Source organism: Mixophyes fleayi, chromosome 3 (genome assembly GCF_038048845.1).
Source record: "Mixophyes fleayi isolate aMixFle1 chromosome 3, aMixFle1.hap1, whole genome shotgun sequence".
Classification (NCBI taxonomy): domain Eukaryota; kingdom Metazoa; phylum Chordata; class Amphibia; order Anura; family Limnodynastidae; genus Mixophyes; species Mixophyes fleayi.
This window is the reverse complement of record NC_134404.1, coordinates 91930558-91955471: the sequence shown is the minus strand read 5'-3', so window position 1 is coordinate 91955471 and position 24914 is coordinate 91930558. Positions and strand designations below refer to the sequence as shown.

Genomic DNA, 24914 nt, shown 5'->3' with positions numbered 1-24914 from the left:
GCAGTGTCTATGTCAAGGCACACAGAGGACAATGGAAGACATGCGCTAGCTATTTCTGTCCCTGAACCATAAGCCTAGTTTCTGATGAGGATTCTAGCCTGAACAGATACCTAAAGTAATCCCAGGTTCAGATAAAAAGAAAAAGAGAAATGAGGAAACTGATGAGTGGGATATCGGGTTATAGGGATGAAAGGAATTTTTTGTTATTATTATTATTATTATTATTATCATAGATTTGTAACCACAATGCTCCGCAGCGCTGTACAGTAGGGAAAACAGGACCCATGAAACAGGGACACAGAAGGTACATTAAAATAAATGCAAACATGAAAACAAATTGTATGGAGGGTCCTGCTCATTAGAGAGCTTACATTCTAAGTGGGAGAGGTCACAGCTGAATCAATAGGAGCAAATGTGGTTCAGAGTGGAGAATGTGACAGTTGTGAGAATGCAACAGTGTGAATAGTATCATTGGGGATAAGGTAAGCACTAAAAAAGAGATTTCAGATAGTATTCAGAGAGTTTCTTAAGATTTGAAGGCTATGGGAATGTCTGATAGATTCTGGTAGGGAATTCCATAAGGGTGGAGCAGCATAGGAGAAGTCTTGTAGGCGGGAGTGAGAGGTGATCACCAGGGGTGATCGAAGGCGAAGGTCAAAGTAAATTCTAAAAGGGCGGGAGGGAGAATATTTTGATATGAGATTGAGATACTTAAAGGAGTGGTGTTGTTAAGGGATTTATAGATAAGAGTGAGTATTTTGAATTGGATTCTTGAGGACACTTGCACAAAATCAGGGATTTTGTAGGATTATAATGATCATCAATTTCATATGTAGGTTGAAACACAGTCATTAACTGAAACAAAAACAGCTGTGTAGGAGGCTTAAAACTAGTTGAGGAACAGCCAAAATCTACTGCAAAGATGAGGCTGTGGAAGACAGTTTCATGTCACAGGTCATACATGGCAAGACTGAGGACAGCAACAACACACAATAAGTAGTTATACTGCATAAGCAAGGTCTCTCCAAGGCAAAGATTTGAAAGCAGACTGGGGTTTCAAGATGTGCTGTTCAAGCTCTTTTGAAGAAGCACATAGAAACAGACAACCTTGAGGACCATAAACGCAGTGATCAGCCAAGGAAACTTATTGCATCAGATGAAAGACACATCATGCTTTCTTCCCTTCAAAATCGGAAGATGTCCAGCAGTGCCATCAGCTCAGAACTGGAAAAAAACAGTGGAACCCTGGTACACCCATCTACTGGTCGGAGCAGTCTGACCAGAAGTGGTCTTCATGGAAGAATTGCGGGCAAAAAGCCAACCTTCAACTCAACTATGCATGAAAACATAGGAACTAGGGTGCAGAAAAATGGCAGCAGGTGCTCTGGAGTGATGAGTCAAAATTTTAAATATTTGGCTGTAACAGAAGGCAGATTGTTAGCAGAAAGGCTGGAGAGCTGTAAAATAATGAGTGTCTGCAGGCAACAGTGAAGCATGGTGGAAGTTCTTTACAAGTTTGGGGCTGCATTTCAGCAACTGGATTTGTGGATTTGGTCAGGATTAATGGCGTCCTCAATGCTGAAAATACAGGCAAGCACTTATCCATCATGCAATACCATCAGGGAGAAGTCTGATTGGATTTTATTTTGCAGTAGGACAACAACCCCAACTATACAGCCAATGTCATTAAGAACTATCTTTAGCGTAAAGAAGAACAAGGAGTCCTGGAGGTGATGATATGGCCCCCACAGAGCCTTGATCTCAACATTATCAAGTCTGTCTGGGATTACATGAAGAGACAGAAGGATTTGAGTAAGCTTACATCCGCAGAAGATCTGCAGTTAGTTCTCCAAAATGTTTGGAACAATCTACCTGCCAAGTCCCTTCAAAAACTGTATGCAAGTGTACCTAGAAGAATTGATGCTGTTGCGAATGCAAAGGGTGGTCACAACAAATATTGATTTGATTTATTTTTCTCTTCTGTTCATTTACATTGCATTTTGTTAACTGATAATAACAAACTAAAATAAACTATCAACACTTCTATTTTTGAAGACATCCCCACTTTGCAACATTTTGTCCACACCTGCCTAAAACTTTTGCCCAGCACTATATATCTATAATATAAATGTCTAGTGGCGTGTGTTAGTCTGTCTGTGTGTGGAAAAAATAAAACCAAGCTGTAGCGCCACCTGCTGGGCGGAGTTATACACTGACCTACTAAATTCTTAGTGTGTGTGGGGAAAAAAATTCAGAAAAGGGCTGAAATTTGGTATACTAAGATGTTTTTAATTTGTTAATTTAATTTGTTAATTGTTAAAAGTGTTTATAAAGATTTAAAAAAAAAAATATATATATTTCTTGAAGGAGAAGTGACAGTTGGGAGTGGTTGGTGGTTGCCGGGGGTGACAGTGGGGAGTGGTTGGTGGTTGAGGCCTGGGCTATGGCCCAAATGCATGACAAGAACCTTTTTAACACCTTAAGTAGCTTGATTTGACTAGAATGCATGAGTATCATGCACGGGTTAACTTGTATATATATATATATATATATATATATATATATATATATATATATACACACATACACAGATATATGTACATATACACAACATATATATCTATATCTATCTATCTATATCTCTCTCTATCTATCTATCTATATATATATATATATATACACACACACACACTAAATATATCTATGCCACACAGCGCCGCTGGGACCATGGTTTTCAATTGCAACCAGGACACTATCTGTACAGATTTTGTATGCAGCATATTGGTTGGTTAATTGGTTGCATATCATACTTACCTACTTTCTTCAGCTCCCTTCCGGAGCCAGCCAGTGGAGGGGGGCGTGAGGGGGCGGAGCGGCCAAAATCGCGTCATTTCGGCCCTGCCCCATGTGACGTCATGACGCAAATTGCCGTCATCATCAGGAATCGCGGCACTTCCTAGTGAAGTGGGCAGAATTCGGGAGATTGCCACACTTGCCCGGGAGTCCGGGAGACTCTCGCAAAAGGAGGGAGTCTCCCGGACATTCCGGGAGAGTTGGCAAGTATGGTGCATATGCACATACATACATACAGCATATGTGAGTCATGTGAAATATAAAGTATAAAAAACCATCCTTCAAATCTGTGTTTTTACATATCAGGGCATGATTATCAAACATCCATCCTCACCAAGACCTAAAATTCTATAAATCCAATACCATGTGGAAACACATATCAAATTGTACTATATAATTAGTTATTCAGCAAAAATAAGCCATCATGAAGAGGCTATTTGTTAAAAGTAGGCTATTCATGCACAGTGCATAAAAGTAGGCTCAGTGGTGCTATATCAATAATGCTATGCTCCACGTGACACTCATAAGTGCAAAGTTCTAAATAACACTGAAAAGAAAATAGAATAAAGCCTTAATTGTCATACAACATATTGCAGTGCAGAAAACGATCCACTAGATGGTGCAAAACAACATTGTAAAAATCAAAAGATTTCCAATAGCTCATGAGTTTTCTGTTTTGTTTTGTTTTAATTTTCAAACACCAATTATTATTATTATCACCATTTATTTTTAGTGCACCACAAAAAATCTGTAGTGCTGTACAGAGCAGCAGTAGAACTTGGGTAAACATAGCACAAGTATCATAAAAGAACAAGGGTAAACATAATATGGTTGCATTTTGTAACGTGACTGACAAAAATACAAAAAAGATAACATAGTTTCAATAACATTGCAAAGGTCAATTTACACATTTACAATTATGTTCCTCCCCCACTGTGTTTCAAACACTGGAGGCTGGAGGAGAGTCTGATAGAATAAAGGAGAGCTCGTTCTATCAGTTCATCAAGGAAGGAGGAGTAGACAGAAAAGAGCAAGGACCAAGGACGGAACCCTGTGGAACACAAACGGAAGCAGGGAGGGGGTGGAAGCGGAGCTGGAGGTAGATATGGAGAAGGAGCAGTTGGAGAGATAGGAGGTTAACCAGGAGAGGACAGTGTCCAATGGAGAGAATGAAGGGCAGTACAAGGGGGCTGTCCATAGTGTTGAAAGCCGCAGAGAGGATCGAAGTAGGGAAGCTAGAGGTGGAAGGGGATGGTGATGTGGGGGAGGGCAGGAAGGGCCAGACAAGCGAGCATGCAATATTTCCTTCAATGGAGTTTGAGCAAAAACTTTCTTTTGTAGGTACTAGGTCTGTTCAGTGACATGGTTGGGGTTTGGAGCGTTTGAGGCTAACCGTGGTGGCATAATTGAGAGCAGAAGACTACAGTTCGTATGATGGAAGCAAAGGGTCTGAAACGCCAGATTGTCCTGATCCAGAGATCCAGAAAGTCTTGTTCCAGGACAGGAAATTTGGTGCAGTGATGAAGGACGAGTGATAAGTGCTGTTTGTGGACAGTCTCAGTTAGCACTGATAGCTGGCAGGGACAAGTGCTAGGCCACAGGCAGAGCTACTAGGCTGCTGAAGGAGCAAGGACAGAGGACTGGCAGGACCAGGTGCTAGGCCACAAGCAACCAGATCAGTGATGATCTGGATCTGGGAGAGAGAGGCCAAGGATGAAGACAGGATGCAGAGGGGCCAGCAAACAGTCTTAGAGCAGTGCCAAGGAGGGAGTGAGTAGGCCACAAAGAGAGCTATTCACCAGGAAAATCATGAGAGGTCACCTACCCCAAAAGCGTCAGCAGCTAGGTTGCACAAGCAGACATGCGTTGTTGGTGGAGACTGGGGCTGCTGGTGGGCAAACAGTCTGGAGAAGGCCCAACTTGTAGGCAGAATCACCAGATTATAGTGGAGGACATATGACTTAACCCTGCTCCTCCAGTAGGTATGGGTGGCAGGGTCCTGGGGAGCCAATATATGTCTCAATGGGCACTCCTGGTGTTCAGGGGGTCAGATGGCGGTGAGGGGGAGCACTGTGTTGTTTGATAAAACAAGTATTAATTTACACCTACATATTCATGTAGGGCCTGATTCATGTCTGAACGCAAAGTGGATGTAAGTTCTGTGTTTTAAAAGAGCGTGTCATTTTTATGCAGTTCCGTCCGTATTAAAGTCCAGGCATATCTCAAGATACCCTACAATGAATATGGATTGAAAAATGCTCTCTATAAACGGTACTTGTCGTGAGTAGAAACACATAACAGGCTGCAGTATATGAAGATAAATATGTACCATAAGTTTACATCAGAACGGACCAAATATTTATTTGGTTAAAATTAATAAAACAATGGTATGATAAATAAAAATACATTTATTTTAAAATAGCAACTTTTTCTACATTAATTACATAAATAAAGAGCAGTTTGCGCATAAATTGCATCTTGATAGTATATCTTAGCTGTTATGTGATAGTTCATGAGTTGCAATTTGATAGGTTATCTTAACTGTTCTGTGATAGCTACTGAATTGTTGTCCGAATCAGCAGGCAGGAGCAAGGTCTGAACTAGCCAGGTCTGGTAATACTATCTGGCAGCGGAGTACAGAAATGACAGGCAGAATCAAGGTCAGGGCAGCCAAGGTCTGTAATACTGAGGGTGGATATCACTGAGACAGCGAGTAGTCAGCAAGTCAGGATCAGTACACTAATGCAGGAGAGCAGGGATGGTCAGACAGACAGGAACTGATACACAGGAATCAAGCAAGACACGCAGAAACAGAGTCAGTATATACACAAGTTACTCTGACACTGAACAAATGTCAGAGTGAGGTATATATACACAATGATTTCAAATTCCCCGCCATCACATGCGGTCATGTGACCTGCCGATACCTGTTAGCGCCATCCAAGAAAACGATGACGGCGATGGAGCGAGGAGAGGTGAGTGTAACAGTACCCTCTACCTTAAGGGTGGACACCAAACACCCTAAAAAGGCTTGTTAGGAAATCTTTTATGAAATTATTTGGGGAGACGAGGGGCATGAATATTGGCAGCCACCGCCCAAGAGCGCTCCTCTGGCCCATATCCCTTCCAGTCCACCAGGAACTGTAAGACCCCTCTGGAACAATGAGAGTCCAAAATTTGCTTGACCTCGTGCTGCGGCTGGTCCTGAATAGGGGCTGGAGGATTCTTCAAAGTAGAGAATTGGTTGGTAACTACAGATTTCAGGAGAGAAATGTGGAAAACATTCGGTATGCGTAAGGAAGAAGGAAGTTTCAATCTAAAGGCCACAGGATTGATGATCTCAGAAATCCCAACTTTTTACTTGGAACCTTCAGCCGAATGTTCTGAGTGGATAATCATTATCCTCAAGAGCTAAACAAGGAACTGCCCTCCTCTTCTTGTCATATACCTTCTTAGCGAGATTAGCGGATCTGCTCAGGCTGGTCTTGACTAAATCCCAGAAGGTCAAAAACCTGCGAAAGAGATAATCCACCGCTGGTATCTCTGATGGAAGAAGTGAAGACAAGGTAGGTAGTCTGGGATGACAACCATACAAGGCAAAGATAGGAGTGGTGAAAATTGCCTCATGAAGATGATAATTGTGGGAAAATTCTGCCCAGGGAAGTAAATCAACCCAATTACCTTGATTACCAGAGACATAAATCCTCAAAAAATTCACCAGTTCTTGGTTTGTACTCTCAGTCAAACCATTTGTCTGGGGGTGATATACTGAAGAAAAATCAAGCCTGATTCCCATCCCACTACAAAAGGCTTTCTAGAACCTTGATATAGAACAAGGACAGCGCTGGAGCGAGGAGAGGTGAGTATAACACAAAGTAAGAATGCTTTCAAAAACAGAAGTGTTAATAGTTTATTTTTTTATCAATTAACAAGATGCAAAGTGAATGAACAGAAGAGAAATCTAAATCAAATCAATATTTGGTGTGACCACCCTTTGCCTTCAAAAGAGCATCAATTCTTTTAGGTACACTTGACTTAAAACACATATTTGTTTTAAGTCTATATTTCCGAACTCACAATAAGATGACATGTAAAAGGTGTTACTCGTATTTCTGCTGCCTTATTAAATAAAATAAACTATGATCTTCCCATACTTGCAAATAAGAAGTTAAAGGGGTGGTATTAATAACACATCAGTGTTTGAAACATACTCACCCTAGTGGAAGAGTGAATTGGAGCCGCCAGACTCACAGCATTGAAGTTAACTGAACTGTGAACTTTAGCAACCTCAGCCCAAAACTGAATTTTACAATTATTCAAGTTTATACTTTATCCAAAAGTTCTGTCTTGGATAAGGTTAGAACGATTCAAATGGCTGATATTTTATTACCTTCCAAACAGCAACAGTTACAACCTGGTGAAGAAAGTAAACACCACTTAATTGTAGAATATATTTTGTACATGAAATGGTCTTGAAAATCTTACTATGTGAGTAAATGCTAGCTGACTAGATGAGTGTGGGTTTGTTGTAATGCAGATGTTTAAATCTCAGTTCCTCTTGTCAGATAAGTTTCCCACAGCAGATCGGATTCTTATACCGAGCAAACCTCACAGTAAAGAAGACAAGAACATTTAAACAGCAAGAAACGCAAAAGGTACAGGTACATATTTTCTTATAGACTCCCAATCAGCCAAAACAAAGCACATCTAAGACTGCACAATTAAATTATAAATAGCAGTTATTACCAACTATGTTACAGGTTCCATAGATAATGGATTCGAAGATCTTAGTTTTGGTGATCTCCAGCATGTACAACAGTCTCTGATCTCTGTATGGTTCTGTCCCAAGTGTGGGTTATGAGATAGATGGATGTTGCACCATTCAAACATCACAATTCTATATGAGGAGAACAGAGACCACCTGTTCTTTAGTGAACACTAGTAAATGCTGCCAGGATAAAGGATTATGCTTTTTATCTATTCCATGCCTATGGCTGGCAATAAGTTGCACATCCACATCAAGTCTATCTTATGTAATTTTGGACCAAAAAAGATCATATGTGAAAGTATTCTGTTTATAAGAATTTATCACCATGTTACATGAAATGTGTATTACAGAGGTTAAACGACCATTAAAGCAAAAATATTAAATGATCCAATATGCCTTGGATTTTTTTTGTATTAATAAATGCAGTATTTTTCACATTGCAGATGATTGGGGGTTGCTGATCATCATAATGGCTAATGCAGAGAAAAGTGTAATTTTTTTAAGGTGAAAATGACATGTAAAAATAATTTACAATTATTTTATCACAGTGGCAGATGAGATTGGTATGCAGTTGCATTGGCAAAAAAAATCCAGGGAAAAAGGAGTTAATTGTCATTCTAGAGGCCCTTGATCAGCTGTACTGAGCAGTCGCAGGAGCCTGGAGCTTTTGTTAACACAATTGTTATATTCTATATTCTATGCCATCACCCCCCCCCCCCCCCCCCTTTCCAAGATAATATATATTTGTAGGGGCCGGGCAATATGGACAAAAGTCTCATTCATTTTAAATTGATCTGCAGTAATAAATAATTTATTTCAGTTTCTTTATCTGTTAATGCCATTCTGAGATGGTATAGTGGAAGAACAAGTACCACAGCCATACATAGACATAGGATCCCCTATAAAAAGGCACTGAACAAACTGATTATAATTTATCTAATAAAATGTAGTAATACATACCAAATTTTAAGTGACAGCAGGTGCATTTCACATGCTCTGCATAAGATCGGTGAGGTTTCCACATTACAGTTGATTATATATGTTAATTCAATTGTGCAAAGTGAAAAAAAGTAATATTTTCACATGTGCATCATTTGCTAATTGAATTACACCTACAGTATATTGTGTACGTAAACCTTTCTATAACTTGACAGAACTTCAGATATTTGACATTGTATTTTCATTAGTTATGCAGCTGACTGCAAACTATTTTTCTGCTATCAGTCATTTCAGATTTAATGAGGCCCATTGTCAGTTAACACAAATCTGATCTGGATTTTTAGTTTTCTGAATTGGAGCTATCAGTAGACCCTCTGAGATGTAGATGTAAAGGATCCCAGATGATCACTAATATCTAATATTGTTTGTAACGTATTCACTACCTGCAGAAAGTGATCATTCCTGGGCACACACAAAAATTATGGTCATGATTCCTGCATTATTATATTCTCTCCAACATAACTGAAGCCACCAAATGTCATAGTCTACAAATATTTTAAAAAAATCTCTTCCCAATTCCCTATGCTGATGATGCCTAGTTCACAATAAAGATATCGCCTATCTATCTAAACAATGTACCTGACAAAAATGTAAATCCTGGCACTTCACAAAGCAATATCACAAAAAAAACAAAAGTGATTAACCAAAATTCTGATCCTCATGTGATTTAATATACATACAATTATATAAGGTTCATCAATAGGTGTGCTACTGTGTTCATCATCGTATTTATCTTAGCTATAGTGGGCCTGAGTCATTAAGGAGAGTAAAGCATAAAAAAGGAGTAACATTTGCACCTGGGCAAAACCATGTTGTATTGGAGGGGGAGGTAAATTTAAAATGTGAGGCAGATTTATAGTTTGGGTAGGGCATATCCTAGATCAACTTTATATTTCAATGTAATAATAAAGCTAGCAAGTATTTGTGTGCTAGATGAAAAAACAGCCAGTATTTAACTTATGTACAAAATAATAAACTGATTTGCACCCCTTACATTGTAACATGGTTTGTCCCAGAGAACATTTACTCCTTTGCTTGCCTTAATGACTCAGGCCCAGTGTCTTTAATCCACTCATATAGTGAACAGGTAAAAATATAACAAAAAATAATAATATAGTGTAGTAGATCATAATACAAAGGATTTAATAACGAATGCTGCCCAAAATTCAGTGAAACAAATGCACTTGCGTGCAGCGCACACAACTCAACATGTACCAGTAGTGTGAATCAGGGTAGCAGGGGGGCATCGTCCCCCCGGACCTGTTCCATAGAGTGCTATCTTGGGCTGGGTCACCTGCATTTTTGTCCTTTAAAATAGGCTGCTGCGTTGAGTCTTTCCCCCCGGGCTGAACTTTGCCAGCCCTCCCCTGGCCCTGGACAACTCAGAACTCATAACCTTGGGTAGGCCTTGAACTGGAAGTCGATACCCCGAGACACAGAGATGGCTCCAGAATGTGGATGACTCAGAACAACAACCTACTACCCCAGATAGCCAGTTGGAGAGACAGGAGGAAATTAGTGAAAGGAGGATCCACACAAAAGGTAAAAGCTGGAATCTGTACATGAGCAGATAGAATGAAGGTGAATTCACACAAGGAGTTAATGGTAGCAATCCATATAACAGCAACAGGGTGAATCTAAACTCACTCAGAGGGTTAATGGTAAAAGTCCATATAACAGCAAACAGGATGAAGCTTAACTCACTGAGAGGGTTAATGATAGAAATCCATATAACAGCAAACAGGATGAAGCTGAATTAACAAGAGGGGCTGATGGTTGAAATCTGTATACAGCAGGTAGTATGAAGCAGCAAACAAACAGCAACTGTGGTAGTCTGGAACCAGGAACTAGGAAGTGTTGCACTGGCAATTTGCTGAGTGGAGGAGACTCTTATAGTCTGCAGAGGAAGCGAATACATCAGGTGTTCAAACTTAGCAGGATGTTCAGTAAATGTCACACCCAAGAAGACAGCCTCCAGTGCCGCCGACAGGAGTCACGCTTGTCCCAGGATAGAATGCTGCATACAACCAAAAGGGAGATGTACAGTGATATGGTACCGCCAAGTGGTGTAAACAGGACTAGGACCCTGATTCATGACATCTATAAATTAAATAGGTTAAATTTAGGGGACTTTATAATGGAAAAGGATTTGGGAGTGCTCAGAGACAGTAAACTTAGCAACAATGCTCAATGTCAAGCAGCAGCTGCAGGGGCCAATAAATTATTGGCATGCATAAAAAGGGGTATAGATGCAAGGGAAGAAGGTGTAATTTTGCCACTATATAAATCGTTGGTAAGACCTCATCTTGAATACGGAGTACAGATCTGGGCACAACTCTATACAAGAAGACGTTTTGGAACTAAAAAGGGGACAGAGAAGAGAGACAAAATTGATAAAAGACTGGTGGTTTCTTCATCTGGATCAATTTCAAAATTTGGATTGCAGGAGATCCAAAATAGGTTGAACTTGATGAACTGGTGTATTTTTTCATCCTCATTAACTATGTTACTATGTTACATAATATATATAGTTACATCCATAGCAGTTACATTGACAAAGTCAGGCAAGCATACAACATGTGTGTTTGTGTGTGTGTGTGTGTGTGTGTGTGTGTGTGTGTGTGTGTGTGTGTGTACTGGTATTCCTATATTTGTGGGAACAGTGACCTGTTTACACACCAACACTAGGGGGGGACACAAAATGAGGTTCCCATGATACTGACTATGCTAATCAATGCAGGAGACCTTCCTAATAGACTCAGCATCAAAATCTGGCATGTCCGAGTCACTTTTCAGAAAACAAAGTGTGTATTTATGATATGGAGGGTAAAGTGTATGTACCCAACATCTTCCCCTTCATTAGTGAAACTGCAGACTCATACACAGTTTTGATTATGTGAAGTCCTCCTCCGTGTCATAAAACTGCCAGGGTCCTCACTTCCTTGGAAAAAGGGGGGGGGGGGGTTCTAAACTATCTCTCTTGGCTACACATAACGAGATCCTTCTCATACCATAAGGAAGCTAAGAACACTGGGGTATGACACAGCTCTGATGTCTAAATATGAATATCCTCAATGGCAGAGGAGAGTGGTTTAGAAACCAGTAACATCAGTGATGAGACACTTTTGCAGGAAAACAGTACAAAACTAAAAAACACAGACACTTGTACTATACACAATAATTTTCCATCTGAATTACAGTGTTTTAAACATAGAAGGCCAGAAATCTGATGCAGTGTCTGTCCAAATACTTTCCAAAAATAGTGTATAACAAAAAGCAGCACTGCCTATACTGTAAGAAACCTGTCTCAAAAATAGTTCGAAATGTTCATGTGAATGAGACCGACGTTGAAAGGACACTTAAATTTCCCAAATGCTCGAAAAAAAGGCATATACAATTTGAACATCTTCAGAATAGAGGCAACATTGTACACAACTCCGAGGTAACAAGGACAGGCCTTGAGGTCTAAAGCCATTCAAACAATCACAAAAAGATGCAGTTCCTGAAGGTTTCATGCACTGTGTCAATTGGCAAGGCTTGTTTGCAATGAAAATACCTGTGGTGACACATGAAGACATGTAAAATAAGCCAAAAGTGCGACAAACTCAAACCTGGTAAATAAAAAGTCCACTCTGTGTACCTTTGCTGAGCCTGTTCCACCTGGCATCAACACTGGTTTTTGGAAGCTTTTGAATGGCATGACCTAAGATGATATATTATTCACAATTAAAAATGAGAGATGCATCATACAGATGGGACAGCATCTCAAAAAGCAGGTCGGATCAGATGTTGGTCAGCATGAGTACATCCATCAGAAACTTCGAGAAATGAGAAGGCTACTGTTACATACCAGATGAGTTGCCTCTTTGAAGAAAATGGACCATTTTATCATTCTATCAAACTTCTTGAATGTAGTAAATGTGATAGCTGGCTACAACAAAGAAACCACTACCTTCAAGACTTCCTCAATGGCACTGAAGATTGGCCATGGCTTGCAAAAGATGTCAAGCATTGTGGAATGCTGAGCAATGATGGGGGGATGCACTGCTATAGTGGAAATTGTGCACAGTATCAAGAAGATCTATGAGACAAGATGAATTGAGCTGATATCATCTGCTGCCTTAAAAACTCTGAAGGAGTTAAAAAGGAACATGTCTCAGCACTAACCTTTCACTACAGATGTGAAAAGAAAACATGTATCTCAGTAAGAAACAGCACACGTACCACAATAATTTATCCATGATCCTTTGCCTAAAAACTGGGCATTGCTTGCAAAGGTCACCTTGGCACAGGTGATCTTATTCAATTGAAGAAGGGAAGGGGAAGTTTCCGAGATGCCATTAACTACTTTTTCTTCTAGAGATACTTCAGATCTTCATGAAGGTGTTGCCCTAGCACTTTGCCCTTTGCACTGTTGCCCTTGGTAGGAAAGTTCCAGTCCAGCTAACAACAGCAATGCAAAGTGCAATGGAACTTCTTGCAGAGAGGCTTGAAGAATGTGGAGGGACCACTGAAAATGTCTACAGGTTTGCAGGACCTGCTGCTTTGTCTCATTTCAGGAGGTGCTAAAAATCCTTAAACACTGTCTTCCACAAAGCTTCGAAAGCATGTTGATGCTCTGTCAAAAGTGCGGAACTTAAACGACACAGAATTGGATCGAATGACAGACTTCCTTTGGGACAACATCAGAGTGTATGGACAATATTACCTCCTCCCAGCAGGTACCCTCCAACTAGCCAAGATCAGCAAACTTTTAATAGCTCTTGAGAGGGGATGACTGGCTAAAATCAAAGGCAAGAAGTTGGAAGAAATTAACATTAATCTAAACGGTCGGTTTGAAATATCATATCTGATCTATGGATTTGAATATTACTTTTAACAATGGTTATTTATATATATCTATGTAGCGATTATAACGGGGTTAGGGGAATAGGTGCCATCTCCTGGGTTCGATGGTAGTGTACAGCACAAGAGAGGTCACACAAGTCCAAGGTTTTGGTACAGCTGACCTCAGCCAGTTTTAATAAGAAGAATAAAATAAAGAAAACAAAATAAATACCTTTCCTGTTCGGCACTAACTAAACACCTGTCATTCCTGACTATCAAACTAAACAAAAACATAAGAAGTTCCAGCACATATAGTTTACTCATAACAGATATCAGGCTAACTTCTATGGAGACCATGCAGTAGCTTTCCCGAGGCAGAGCAGAGACTGGGGGCTAGATTTACTAAGCTGCGGGTTTGAAAAAGTGGGGATGTTGCCTATAGCAACCAATCAGATTCTAGCTTTCATTTATTTAGTACATTCTACAAAATGACAGCTAGAATCTGATTGGTTGCTATAGGGAACATCTCCACTTTTTCAAACCCGCAGCTTAGTAAATCTAGCCCTGAGACTGATCGGACGTCCATTTTAAACACACCTTTCGGGTGCAACCGTTAATCAGTTCGCTGTCAGATTGGGAGATTAGAAGACCCGGGCTGAGCCTTATAAATGAAGCCCACCCTTTTCCATGTATTCCCCAGGGACCCTTATCAACTTTTGCTAAAGCAAAACACCCTCTTAGGGAAGTTTCTTCCAAACTCCAACAATCTCCCTGGGTCTTTAAAGCAGAAAAGACAGAGAGCCTGGGACATACTGTATATATCTGATCTGTACTTTGCCATTTCCCAGTGAATCTGTCTCAATATATATATATATATATATATATATATATATATATATATATATATATATATATATATATATATACACACACACATTTACAGAGTGACAAGTCAGGGAATGAGCAGTCACTAGAACCACAGAGACTAGCAGGCATGTATTCTGTCGACACATTTTTTTCCCACAGGGGCGCGATGTAAGAATCTGGCAGCGCAGGACAAAAACACAACCTAGGTTTCCACAGATTGGTGATGTGATACTTTGCTACTCAAAGCACTTTGTTTTCTCTGGTTTTCTGAGATTCATCTGTAATGGACAATTCTGCTTTCTTTGAGGTTGTAAAGAAGTGAAAAACTATTCAGACATGTAGGGTGTCCAGAAAACATGACTGTGTTGCATGCATCATGGCTGAACCATGTGCACTGAAAGATCGGAACTGGTTAGTGGTGAACTTTTATGTAAAGAGCTGGATAACAGCCATAAAGAGAAATAAAAATACCTGAATCAATACGCGGTGGTGATTATTCAACTTAAAGCAGTGGGTATAAACTGTGTGACTAGCCATGGCTAGGTGTCGGTGTATGTGTTTATGGATGTCCTCAGATGGCCGCAATACAGGAAACTTCCCCCAGAAGACGGCGACCTATCAGTCTTTTGTTTCAGGTCAAATTCAAAATCTCAACTGATAATTGTGGTTACAAACAGTTCCTGCACATATCTATCTGATTGTGTTGTTGATAGGGTATTGGGAAAGGGGTGTCCCTATAAGGCATACTTATACACACCAGGGGCGGATCTAGAAAAATGCTGTACCCGGGGCGATTTAGTGGGGGGAGGGGGGATTTAGGCCCCGCCCCTTTCTAACATCTTAGGCTGCCGACGGCTGCACACTATGTGCCGGTCCGCTCGGCAGTGACAGGCAGGGACAGTGTGCTGCCCGGCTGCTCTAAATGTGTTTAAAACACAGTCAGAGCAGCCGGGCAGCACACTGTCCCTGCCTGTCACGGCTGGACGGACCTGCACATACTGTGCAGCCGTCGACAGCAAGTGTCTGCTAGGGGAGGGCGATCGCCCCGATCGCCCCCCCCTTGATCCGCCACTGATACGCACTCACACAAGTGGCTATAGTATGTTTAAAATCTACTCAATAGCAAGTCAATGTAAAAAAATAAGTTTTCTGTCTGTACTGAATTTAGAAACTAGTTGTTTAAGAAACTGTTATGAAGAGGAAGATTGGGTATTTTGTTCACACTCACCAGACGAAAAAGGGAAAATCTTTTTATAAAAAGTTCAGTTTCAACTACGTCAATTGACGTGTTAAAGTAAAACCACTAGGACCACAAACCTGCATGTTTGCAAGAAAGGAAAGGAGGAAGAGGGTTGCATATCAGATGCTGAGAACTACATGACTGTTGCAGTGTAACGCTGCCGGAGGACCATAAGGACAGTAACCCCAGGTATTGTCTTTTATATATCTATTGTTTCTGCCATCACATTAATAACAGGATATAGTAGAGTGTAATTAACATTTCCACCAATTAGACCTAAACTTCAGGACAGATTCTACTCATTAAAATACACACAAAGCTCAGTTACTACACGTAATAACTTTGCAATTTTGAAGGAAGATACTGGCAAATGGAAACACAGGGAAACAACCAACTTCTCTTCTCACATACGGCATAATGTAAGTAGGACCACTCATATAGTGACTGGAGGAAAATTATGGGAAAACAGCAGCTTGAGCGGTACGTGGAAGTCTCCAGCACGTAGTCTTGGTCTAGCTTTTTTCTGGTTGTACATTTTTATTCTTGCATTGGAGTACAATGTGCCAAACAGCTAAAGTATTTACTGACATATGCTTAGAGGTACACAGTACAAATACTACTAAAGGAAATCACTTTATTCTGTTACAGTTGTGAAATAGTCTTTACTGTTACAGTGTTGCTGCTCAAGTCCAGTGGGCAAATGAATTAGACCAATTGGCAACTCCCAAACAACAACCAAATTTAACAGATACATTTTCTTATGTACATATTTCATATGAAAAGCATTAGATCGGTTATTCACATAATGTAAAATATACAAATATATAAAACCAGTGCACATTTTACTTAGTAATTAAATACTACATGTACTGAATGTGTCATTTCCAATATAAATAATCTTGTTTTAAATATATGCAGTAAATTATATAGGGGCAGAGAATACATGCAGAATGTAGAAAGTACTGACATGAGCAATGGGGCACAAAGTGCACACAGTTTACAAGAAAAACAAGATGACACAATAGGATCGTTAGATATACTAATAGCTTACTAAGTATTCTGGGTAAATTATCAGATCAAAATGGCTTAGAAGAAATGTTGTGGTTACATAAAACCTATGCCTCACTAGAGGCTTGTGGGTAGTGGTCATTACCACATAAAATTAACCCATCTGTAAACTTGTTGGGGAAAATTAGCATAATAACCAGGTCAACTGCTTCAAATTTAACTTATGTGTTTAGCTTCACCAAGACTTACACAAAAATGGCATCTCTCTATCTAAATCATTGCTGTATAAAATACTGCACATTATGCGCTTATTAAAAGATTTAAAATGTTTGTGACTCAGGGAATACACATAGATAATTGGAAATGGAAAGTTAAATAATATTTCTTAAGTAAAATGATTACATCAGTTTGGAATGCAGTGAATCCATAACAATGATTTAAAACTGTTTATGGCGTTGCTAATATATCTGCACCACAGGCGACAAAACAAGATTGTACGACTGACTGGGCAAGGAAACTGTGCCTGAATAATGTCATATATAACAAATAACAATATATTTTATTTCCCTCTGTTTCTCATTTACTATTTCAGGCCAGTCGTCAAAAGAGTAGTTTTACGATGACGGATAATACCAACAGCTCCAGCTGTGATGTGAACAAAGACTTGGAACCATTCACTTATTTCTACTGGTTGATATTTATGGTTGGTTTTTTTGGAAGCTGCTTTGCTTTGTGGGCATTCACTCGGAAAGACAACAGCCAGAAATGTATCAGCATATACCTCATCAACCTACTGGCAGCAGATTTCCTACTGACTTTGGCCTTGCCGTTTAAGATAGTTGTGGACTTGGGATTGGCATCTTGGAAGCTGAAGATCTTCCACTGCCAAGTAACAGCTTGCATCATTTACATCAGCATGTATATATCAATTATATTCCTAGGATTTGTCAGCATGGACCGCTGTCTTCAAACGATACAGAGCACTAAACTGTATCAAATACAGAAGAGAGGATTTGCTAAAATGTTATCAACAGTTGTTTGGGCCCTAGTGCTGTCCATAATGTTACCCAACATGCTGATACCTATAAAAGACATTCCAGAGCGTGAAGCTGTTGGATGCATTGACTTCAAACAAAAGCTGGGAAGAGACTGGCACATGCTGAGTAACTTCATCAGCCTCGCCATATTCTTCAACTGTTCTGGTGTCATTTTGTTCTCTAATTTTATTACTATTAAAAGACTTCACAGCAAAAAGGATTGTGAAGAATTTAAGGACATCAAAGCAGCCCTGGTACAAATATTTCTTGTAACAGCGGGGTACGTCATATGCTTCCTACCCTACCACATTGTACGAATCCCGTACACCTTGAGTCAAAATGATGTGTTGACAGACTGCAGCCTGAAACAAGTGCTCTTCCATGCAAAAGAGTCAACGTTGTTGCTCTCAGTTTCAAATCTTTGCTTTGATCCTATTGTGTACTTTTACTTTTCTAAAAACTTCAGGTCCAAAATAACCCAAACGTTCTCCATAAAGAAAGAGGTTAGAGCCGTGACTGGAAATGACGCTGCTATTGACACAGCAATGTAGTAAAACAACAATGGCACATAAATAAATAATGGCTACAGATCCTCGTTCCTTCATTATGGGGTGTTTTAGAGAATATCCAAGCTACTTGCGTACACCTCAATGATCTCTATTATAACTAGATCTTCAACAAAGGAAAACATTATTTGGTTGTAAAATAATTATACTTAAAGTGAACTTGTGTTTCAAGTTATCTTTTTGATGAAAGTGATTTATTTGCACAAATGGATATTTTACTGTAGTTTATATTCACTATATAGTCAATATAGTTTAAACCTAGCTTTGACTGACTAAGTAAAAAGGACAAAATGTGTTTTATACATTAATAAAGATAAGATACCGATTAAATCAGCTGATTTATGTATTCTATCCTAACATATTATAGTTCCGCTATTCTCACAGCCTAAAACCTCCCCACACACAGGAAGATCAGGTTCGATAATTTTATAGTTTGGTCCGAAAACATTTTTTTTTTGCCCTAATGAATTGAGATGGGATGAAAAGGATTTTGATTGGTCTGATCAGAAAATCAGATTAGCTGATCACTGCATTAGCATGTAGGAGTGTGGCCACTGTTGATCCACACAACAAGGCATCTCCTGTGACCCAGCCATGAGGCCTAGCTGTATTATTTTGCCCACCGCATAAGGCCCAAAGACCTTGAGTGTGGCCAGATAAAGAATGGATAAAGTTTTCAAAAACTTCCAGTCTATGTTTTATACTATATATAGATGTACAGAGTAAGTTTGTCAACTCTAAATAAAATATATATCTGGCAGTTAGATTTCACGGCATGGTGAATGGAGTACTAAATGAATTGTAACAGTGATCAATGATCCTTGTGTAAAATAGAATGTACATACACTTCAGAACACTTCAGAACATACTATGAGCCACAAGAGTCAGTGTCCAATTTCTAACATATCAGCGTCTTATTTTATGGTCCCATAAGCTTCTAGAATGTACAACATTTTGAAATTATTAAAGTAACTGTAAAAAGCAAAATTAACTTTAAAATATGTTTTTTATTTACGATTAAGAAGTAAAATAAATATTCTGCATTATTACTGTTATTGTAAATAGCTCTGTGCAGCAAGACTTCCATCCATACTTTGTGCATAATTTTATGGAGGATACATTAAATATGAAGCTAAAGGCGAGGCGATTCTAAACATTGGTGGTATAAAGGGAGGGGAGCAACAGAAAATGTATGCAACAGTATCTACAGCATGGGGAATCCATTACGGCATGTGTATTTGGTCTTTTGGTAGCCTCCTAGCAGCAATTGATAATATGTCATGCTTTCTAAAGTAAAATACCAATGTAGCATATACTCCTTGGTTTCTCCATAGCAGGACAAAAGCTAATGTTTCTTCATGGACCACTATGAGTCCAGTAAATGTGACCCATATGTGGGTGGACACTTGTCTTTCCAGGTAAGGCAGGCCTAATATATGATGTGCAGGTGAGAGCACAAGTTATTGTACCGAGCAGACCCAAGGTCCGATTTACAAGATCAGAGCAATTGTAATATTTTACATTCGCTTAGGAATCAACTGCATAAAGCGCTCACATACATTCAACTTTCTGGATGTGTTCAGATAATATTGGTGTGCTCCTAGGGTAGGTTTGATACTGCTGTATTGTTTCTGTGATGATCTGTGATATTCTTGAGTTATTTCAGGTATATATTATGAGGTTCCTAGACAGCTGCGATATTGCTGTGATATGCTAAAATAACTGTAGAGATTGTTACGAGCCGCGGAGGTGTCCATAGCCGCAGCGGCTCGCTCTCCTCTGTGCCTTGCCGCTGGTCACCGTGTCCCGGTAATACAGGGCAGCCGGGCGCCTGCACGTTAATTAGTATAGCCAGTGGGCTAATTAAGCAGGCAATAATTTATTAAGCAGCCACTGGGGGTATTTACTGGGCAGGGTTCTGATTGGCTCTCTTCTGTATTTAAGGCAGGGAGGGCTTAACCTCCCTGCCAGTTATAGCGTTTCCAGTCCTGTGCTGTGCTGACCTTCTGTTGGATTAATGTTTGACTGATCTACTGTTGTGACCCTTGCATGTACCTTGGACCTTGCCTGTTGCCCTGACCGTTTGGCTTGTATTCTGGACTTTGCTGTTTCGCTTGTGACCCTAACCTCTGCTTGGATATCGATTTACCTCTTTGTTTTGGACCCCTGACCTCGGCCTGCTACTGACTACCTGCTCCAGTCTGGGCTAGCGCCCCCGGTTCCATTTGCGCTACGGCCATATTTGATGAGCTTTTACTACTCTGAGCCTAAGACCTGGGGACATCTGAGTACCTGTGAGCACATAAAGCTCTATGGGAAAGGCGACTGCTAAAGGTGAAGATATTTACTCTATCTGTTCTAAAAGCTCATCTTTGTGGTCGTGAGCCCTAACAGATACTGCTTTCATCTGGTACCTCCTGTTTTCAGTTGTATATCATATACTGTATATAACAAGCTGGAACGATCAAGATATTTGTGACTTTGTGCTGGCCTGAGCAAATCTCTTTCTAGAAAAGTGTTTCCTTATGTGTGTACTGTTGTAAAGATTAACAAGAATACTTATCCAGGAAGAGAGTGTGTGGTCTGCAGACCGTTCCCCTTGAACTGTGCAACCTGCTCTGCAAGCCTTTCTGTCCAATACAGTTTACACCTTCCCTTCTCTAAAAGACAGAACTAGTCTCAGGAGAGTTAAAATTATCTTTGTCCTCAAAACCACATACTGTATGTTAAAGACATTGTGATTATCGTAAATCTCACATACCTAAAAACAATGCAAAATGTAATGACAAACACAACATTCTATTAACAGCAAAAGTAAATGTTACATAAAGTTAAATAAAGCTCTCCACTGTCATGTCTCTGCATACATGTGACTACATAGGTTGTGTATTCTACCAGGTACAAGGAACACTCATTTCCCATTGGATCTGAAGTGCTGGTGTTTTGTTTTGATATTAAATTAATGCATACTTGCCCACTCATCCGGAATGTCTAGAAGACTCCCGAATTCGGATAGGTCTCCCGGACTTCTGGGAGAGCAGGCAATTCTCCTGAATCCTGCCCACTTCTTAGTGACGTGGGCAGAATGGGAGCATCAATGACGCAATTTGCATAATTTTGGCCTTGACCCGCGACAAAATGGCGCAATTTGTCACGACACACCCCCTTCTGCCCTCACGGAGCACAAGAACTCAATGTTGGCAAGTATGAATTATTGTCATCTGTTTATATTATAATATAGGTATTAATGATAAAACAGTACAAAAAAAACAAAACAAAGGTGTTTCTCTTTGAAAATACCCTTCCCTCGTGAAACACATTTTATTAGGAAGTTCTTAATTTCTACTGAACATAAAATACATTTTTACAGTTGCCCCTGTTTGCAAACACATGTTATAGCATGCATACAAGACTGTCATCAGTAGTGATCAGGACTTAGACTAGACCTGTAACTGGAGCAATTCATACAGCAGAAAAACAAGTAAATTTGCGGTGCCCAGAGCTTGATTCAGACGAGGCTGCGTTCGCTTGAGTTTGGCACCCCCCATCCTTGCCCCTTTCACTCCCCGAATTTGTAGGCTGTTGTAAGTGTCCTATGCGCTCGAAGACGGAACATATATGGCTGCAGTTATTTTGCATACAATAAGCTCAAAATCGGCAGATAGGTGACTTGATGAATCAGAGATATGTGAATTAAGGTACATGTCCAACCATGCATACATTTTATATTGGCTAAGATATGTCAAACATTGCTAGTGTTCCAACCACATACAGTATGTACATTGTGTAGAAATAATAAATCATATATCGACTGTAGTGGGCAGGCTTGTAAGCAGTAATAGTGCAAACGGCTATCAGTACACGGCTCAAGCCATGATAAGAAAGGTGTGACTCATAGGGGTGAGCAGTGCTTGGAGAAGCGGATTTATGTAAGGGTTTTTCTAACTTCCCACTTCCAACAAAAGTTTTAAAGAATTCCCTTGAGTTACTGATTATTAGTTACAATAATTCTAATCTCCCTTTTATGAGCATGCACAGAGTGGATTTGCTTAAGATAAGCAAAAAATGGCAGATAAGATCACTAATGAATCAGGCCCCTAGTCACTTTGTACTATAATGATTTGAATCTACTACTAAAATGCAAATGTGCACTATAAAAATATATACAGATTCAGATCAAAACTATGTGCACAATTTTCAGATTAATCTCTTGCTTTCATTGGAGCTTAAGTTGTAAGTCTTACTGCGGAATTACACATATATTATAGCTTGAAAGCAGAATACAACATGTATTATTGCTCTTTACCCAGACCTACTACTACAGTGCATTATTCTTCCACTATTACACCTAGATATAAATATATAAATACAACACGCAGACACATATATTTACACGGACAGATACACTATTGCACACGTCCATACACAAAGCATAGGAAGTGCACACTTGCACATAAACACTTAGTTCTAGACACATTACTTCATGTTAGTTTTAACAATTTTAATAGCATAGAAACATAGAATATGAGAGCAGATAAGAACCACATTGTCCATCTATTTTTTTTAATTTGTTTGTGTTGCCCAATGTCTGCTCATTATTTGAGTAGTCATTTCCAGATTTAGGATAGCTTTAACCCAAACACATTTAAATTCCCTACCATATTAGCCTATACCACCTCTGCTGGAAAGCTGTTTATCTGCTACCCTTTCAGTAAAGTAATTTTTTATCAAATTTCCCATAACCCTTTTAGCAGTATAGGTGCAAGTCCTCTTATTCTAATACTCCTCTGCCTCTGTAGAATACTATCCTCATGTACCTTGTTAAAACCCTTAATGTATTCGAAAGCTTGTCTCATTCTTCCTAGTGAACTTCACACTGAGCAATGGCCAGGTTAGTTTTAGTAGTATTAACAATTCATAAGGAAAAGTAAGTAAACTGGGGATGATACATATACAAACATCAATACGACCATTTCTCAGTCATTGTGTGCCCACATCCGGGCCTGCTAGTCTGAGAGTTATACAAGGACAAAACTTCAGTTTCTGTTTTAACATACAGGAAACATGGTTTCAGCAATTGAAAAAAACACCCAAACTGCAATATCACTGACTTTTGTCAATGCATGGAAACTAAATTCTAATTTCCTACCTTAACAGGATTGCTGAGCATGTAGGCCAAACTGACACTGACGGTTAGGTCAGGGGGCTCTTACTGTATGTAACACACAACTAACTCTGCAAACGATATTCTGGCACAAACAATTAACCTCATACTCCCCAACTTTGGCAGCAAGCTCTCTGGGTGAGGGCTCTGTCATGGGGCAAGGCCACGTGAACTGTATCATTAGGGCCCGCACCTGTCAAACTTTGCTAATGTTGGCCTTTCACAGCGGGTTCAGGAGGACGTGTTTAGCCGCATACCCACCCACTTCGCCAACAAAGATGGCAGGATGCGGGAGGTTGCCCTGCTCTCCCGGGAGTCCGGAAGAGCTCCCAAAAATTCGGGAGTAGGCAACTATGATTAATTCCCTGAATAAAAGATCAAAATCTGTTATTTACTATTTATAGTTACCTATATAATTTCTTTAAAGAAAAGCAGTCTACCCATTTTACAGTCTACCGAATTGGCTCACATGTGAACCAATTGCTCAATTCAAACAGTTCATGTATGGTACCGGTCTAAATGTAGCTTCTCATATGTGTCACCAACGAGGAAATGGTTTATGTTGTGAAAAGACTGGAAACTATTCTTAAAAAACTGTAACTGCTCCATTGTCATTATTAAGGTTGTCCACCTCCGAATTATACAAGTTCTCCCATTATTATGTATTAAATGTGTGATCTACCCAGTGACTTTGGTAAAATGCAGTTTGCGTTTCATGCATTTACACCACTTTGCATGCATCCCATGCATCCCTGTACTTTATTAGATCCTGGCACTGATTGCTTTAACTTAGCGCAGCGGCCAATAGTGTTGCTAAATCGTTTTCCCCACATAAAATACAATCGGTTACAAAATGGCACATTTCAAGTAGTTTTCTGTTACATTTATCAATCTACAAAGATCACTTTGCATATATGGGGTAGTAGAATAGATATTATGGGGGTCCTTTAAAGTTGAACCCATCTGCATCCAAAACATACATGTAAAATGTGTGCGGCAAAAAAAGCCAACTCCCCAAATGTGAATAAAATACCGGTTCTGATACGTGTGTAGCTTGACTTGCATGTATCTTAAAGCAGCAAACCCTGAAAGAAAGTTCAGTATATTTTCAGCATGCATCTGTTTTTTTGTCTGCTCATTTTTCTAACTGTCCTCCTACCAATCATCATTTCCTCTTCAATAGCTATCTAGAGGAAAGCCCAGCATGGCACACGCACAGGTTTTACACTGCACAGTGCAGACACAGCTCAGAGGGTCTTTTCAAAGTCTTTCTGCTCACTGCATCATGTGCCATGTGACTTAGGTTGTCATGGAAGTCACATGACACTGTGGAATCTCTGCAGAGTTAGAAATCATTAATAGCATCCTGAAGAAAAATGAAGGAAAAATAGTAATTTATTATAGTCTGCCATAAACACACCTATTTTTTTCATGGATTGAAACTATAATTATGTGCAACTGAAAACTGCCATATCTTTACTGTTTTTAAATAAATAAATGAATAAAAAACAGCACTTTACTCTTCAAGGTAAGTAACAGGTACCAGCCGTATAACCTAGGTTGGTTACCGCAAAAGCAGAGGGAC

At 39.6% G+C, this 24914-nt stretch overlaps 2 protein-coding genes across 4 annotated transcripts in view; one reads left to right on the top strand and one right to left on the bottom strand.

Annotated features, from left to right (window-relative positions):
* MED12L (mediator complex subunit 12L) overlaps positions 1 to 24914 on the bottom strand; it is a 468926-nt gene that overhangs the window by 323407 nt on the left and 120605 nt on the right. The gene's annotated exons all lie outside the window — the stretch shown is intronic.
* Positions 15567 to 19152, top strand: GPR171 (G protein-coupled receptor 171). The gene is made up of 2 exons (XM_075201983.1): positions 15567 to 15743; positions 17155 to 19152. The coding sequence occupies exon 2, from the start codon at positions 17182 to 17184 to the stop codon at positions 18148 to 18150; it is 969 nt and encodes a 322-aa protein (XP_075058084.1). The 5' UTR covers positions 15567 to 15743; positions 17155 to 17181; the 3' UTR covers positions 18151 to 19152.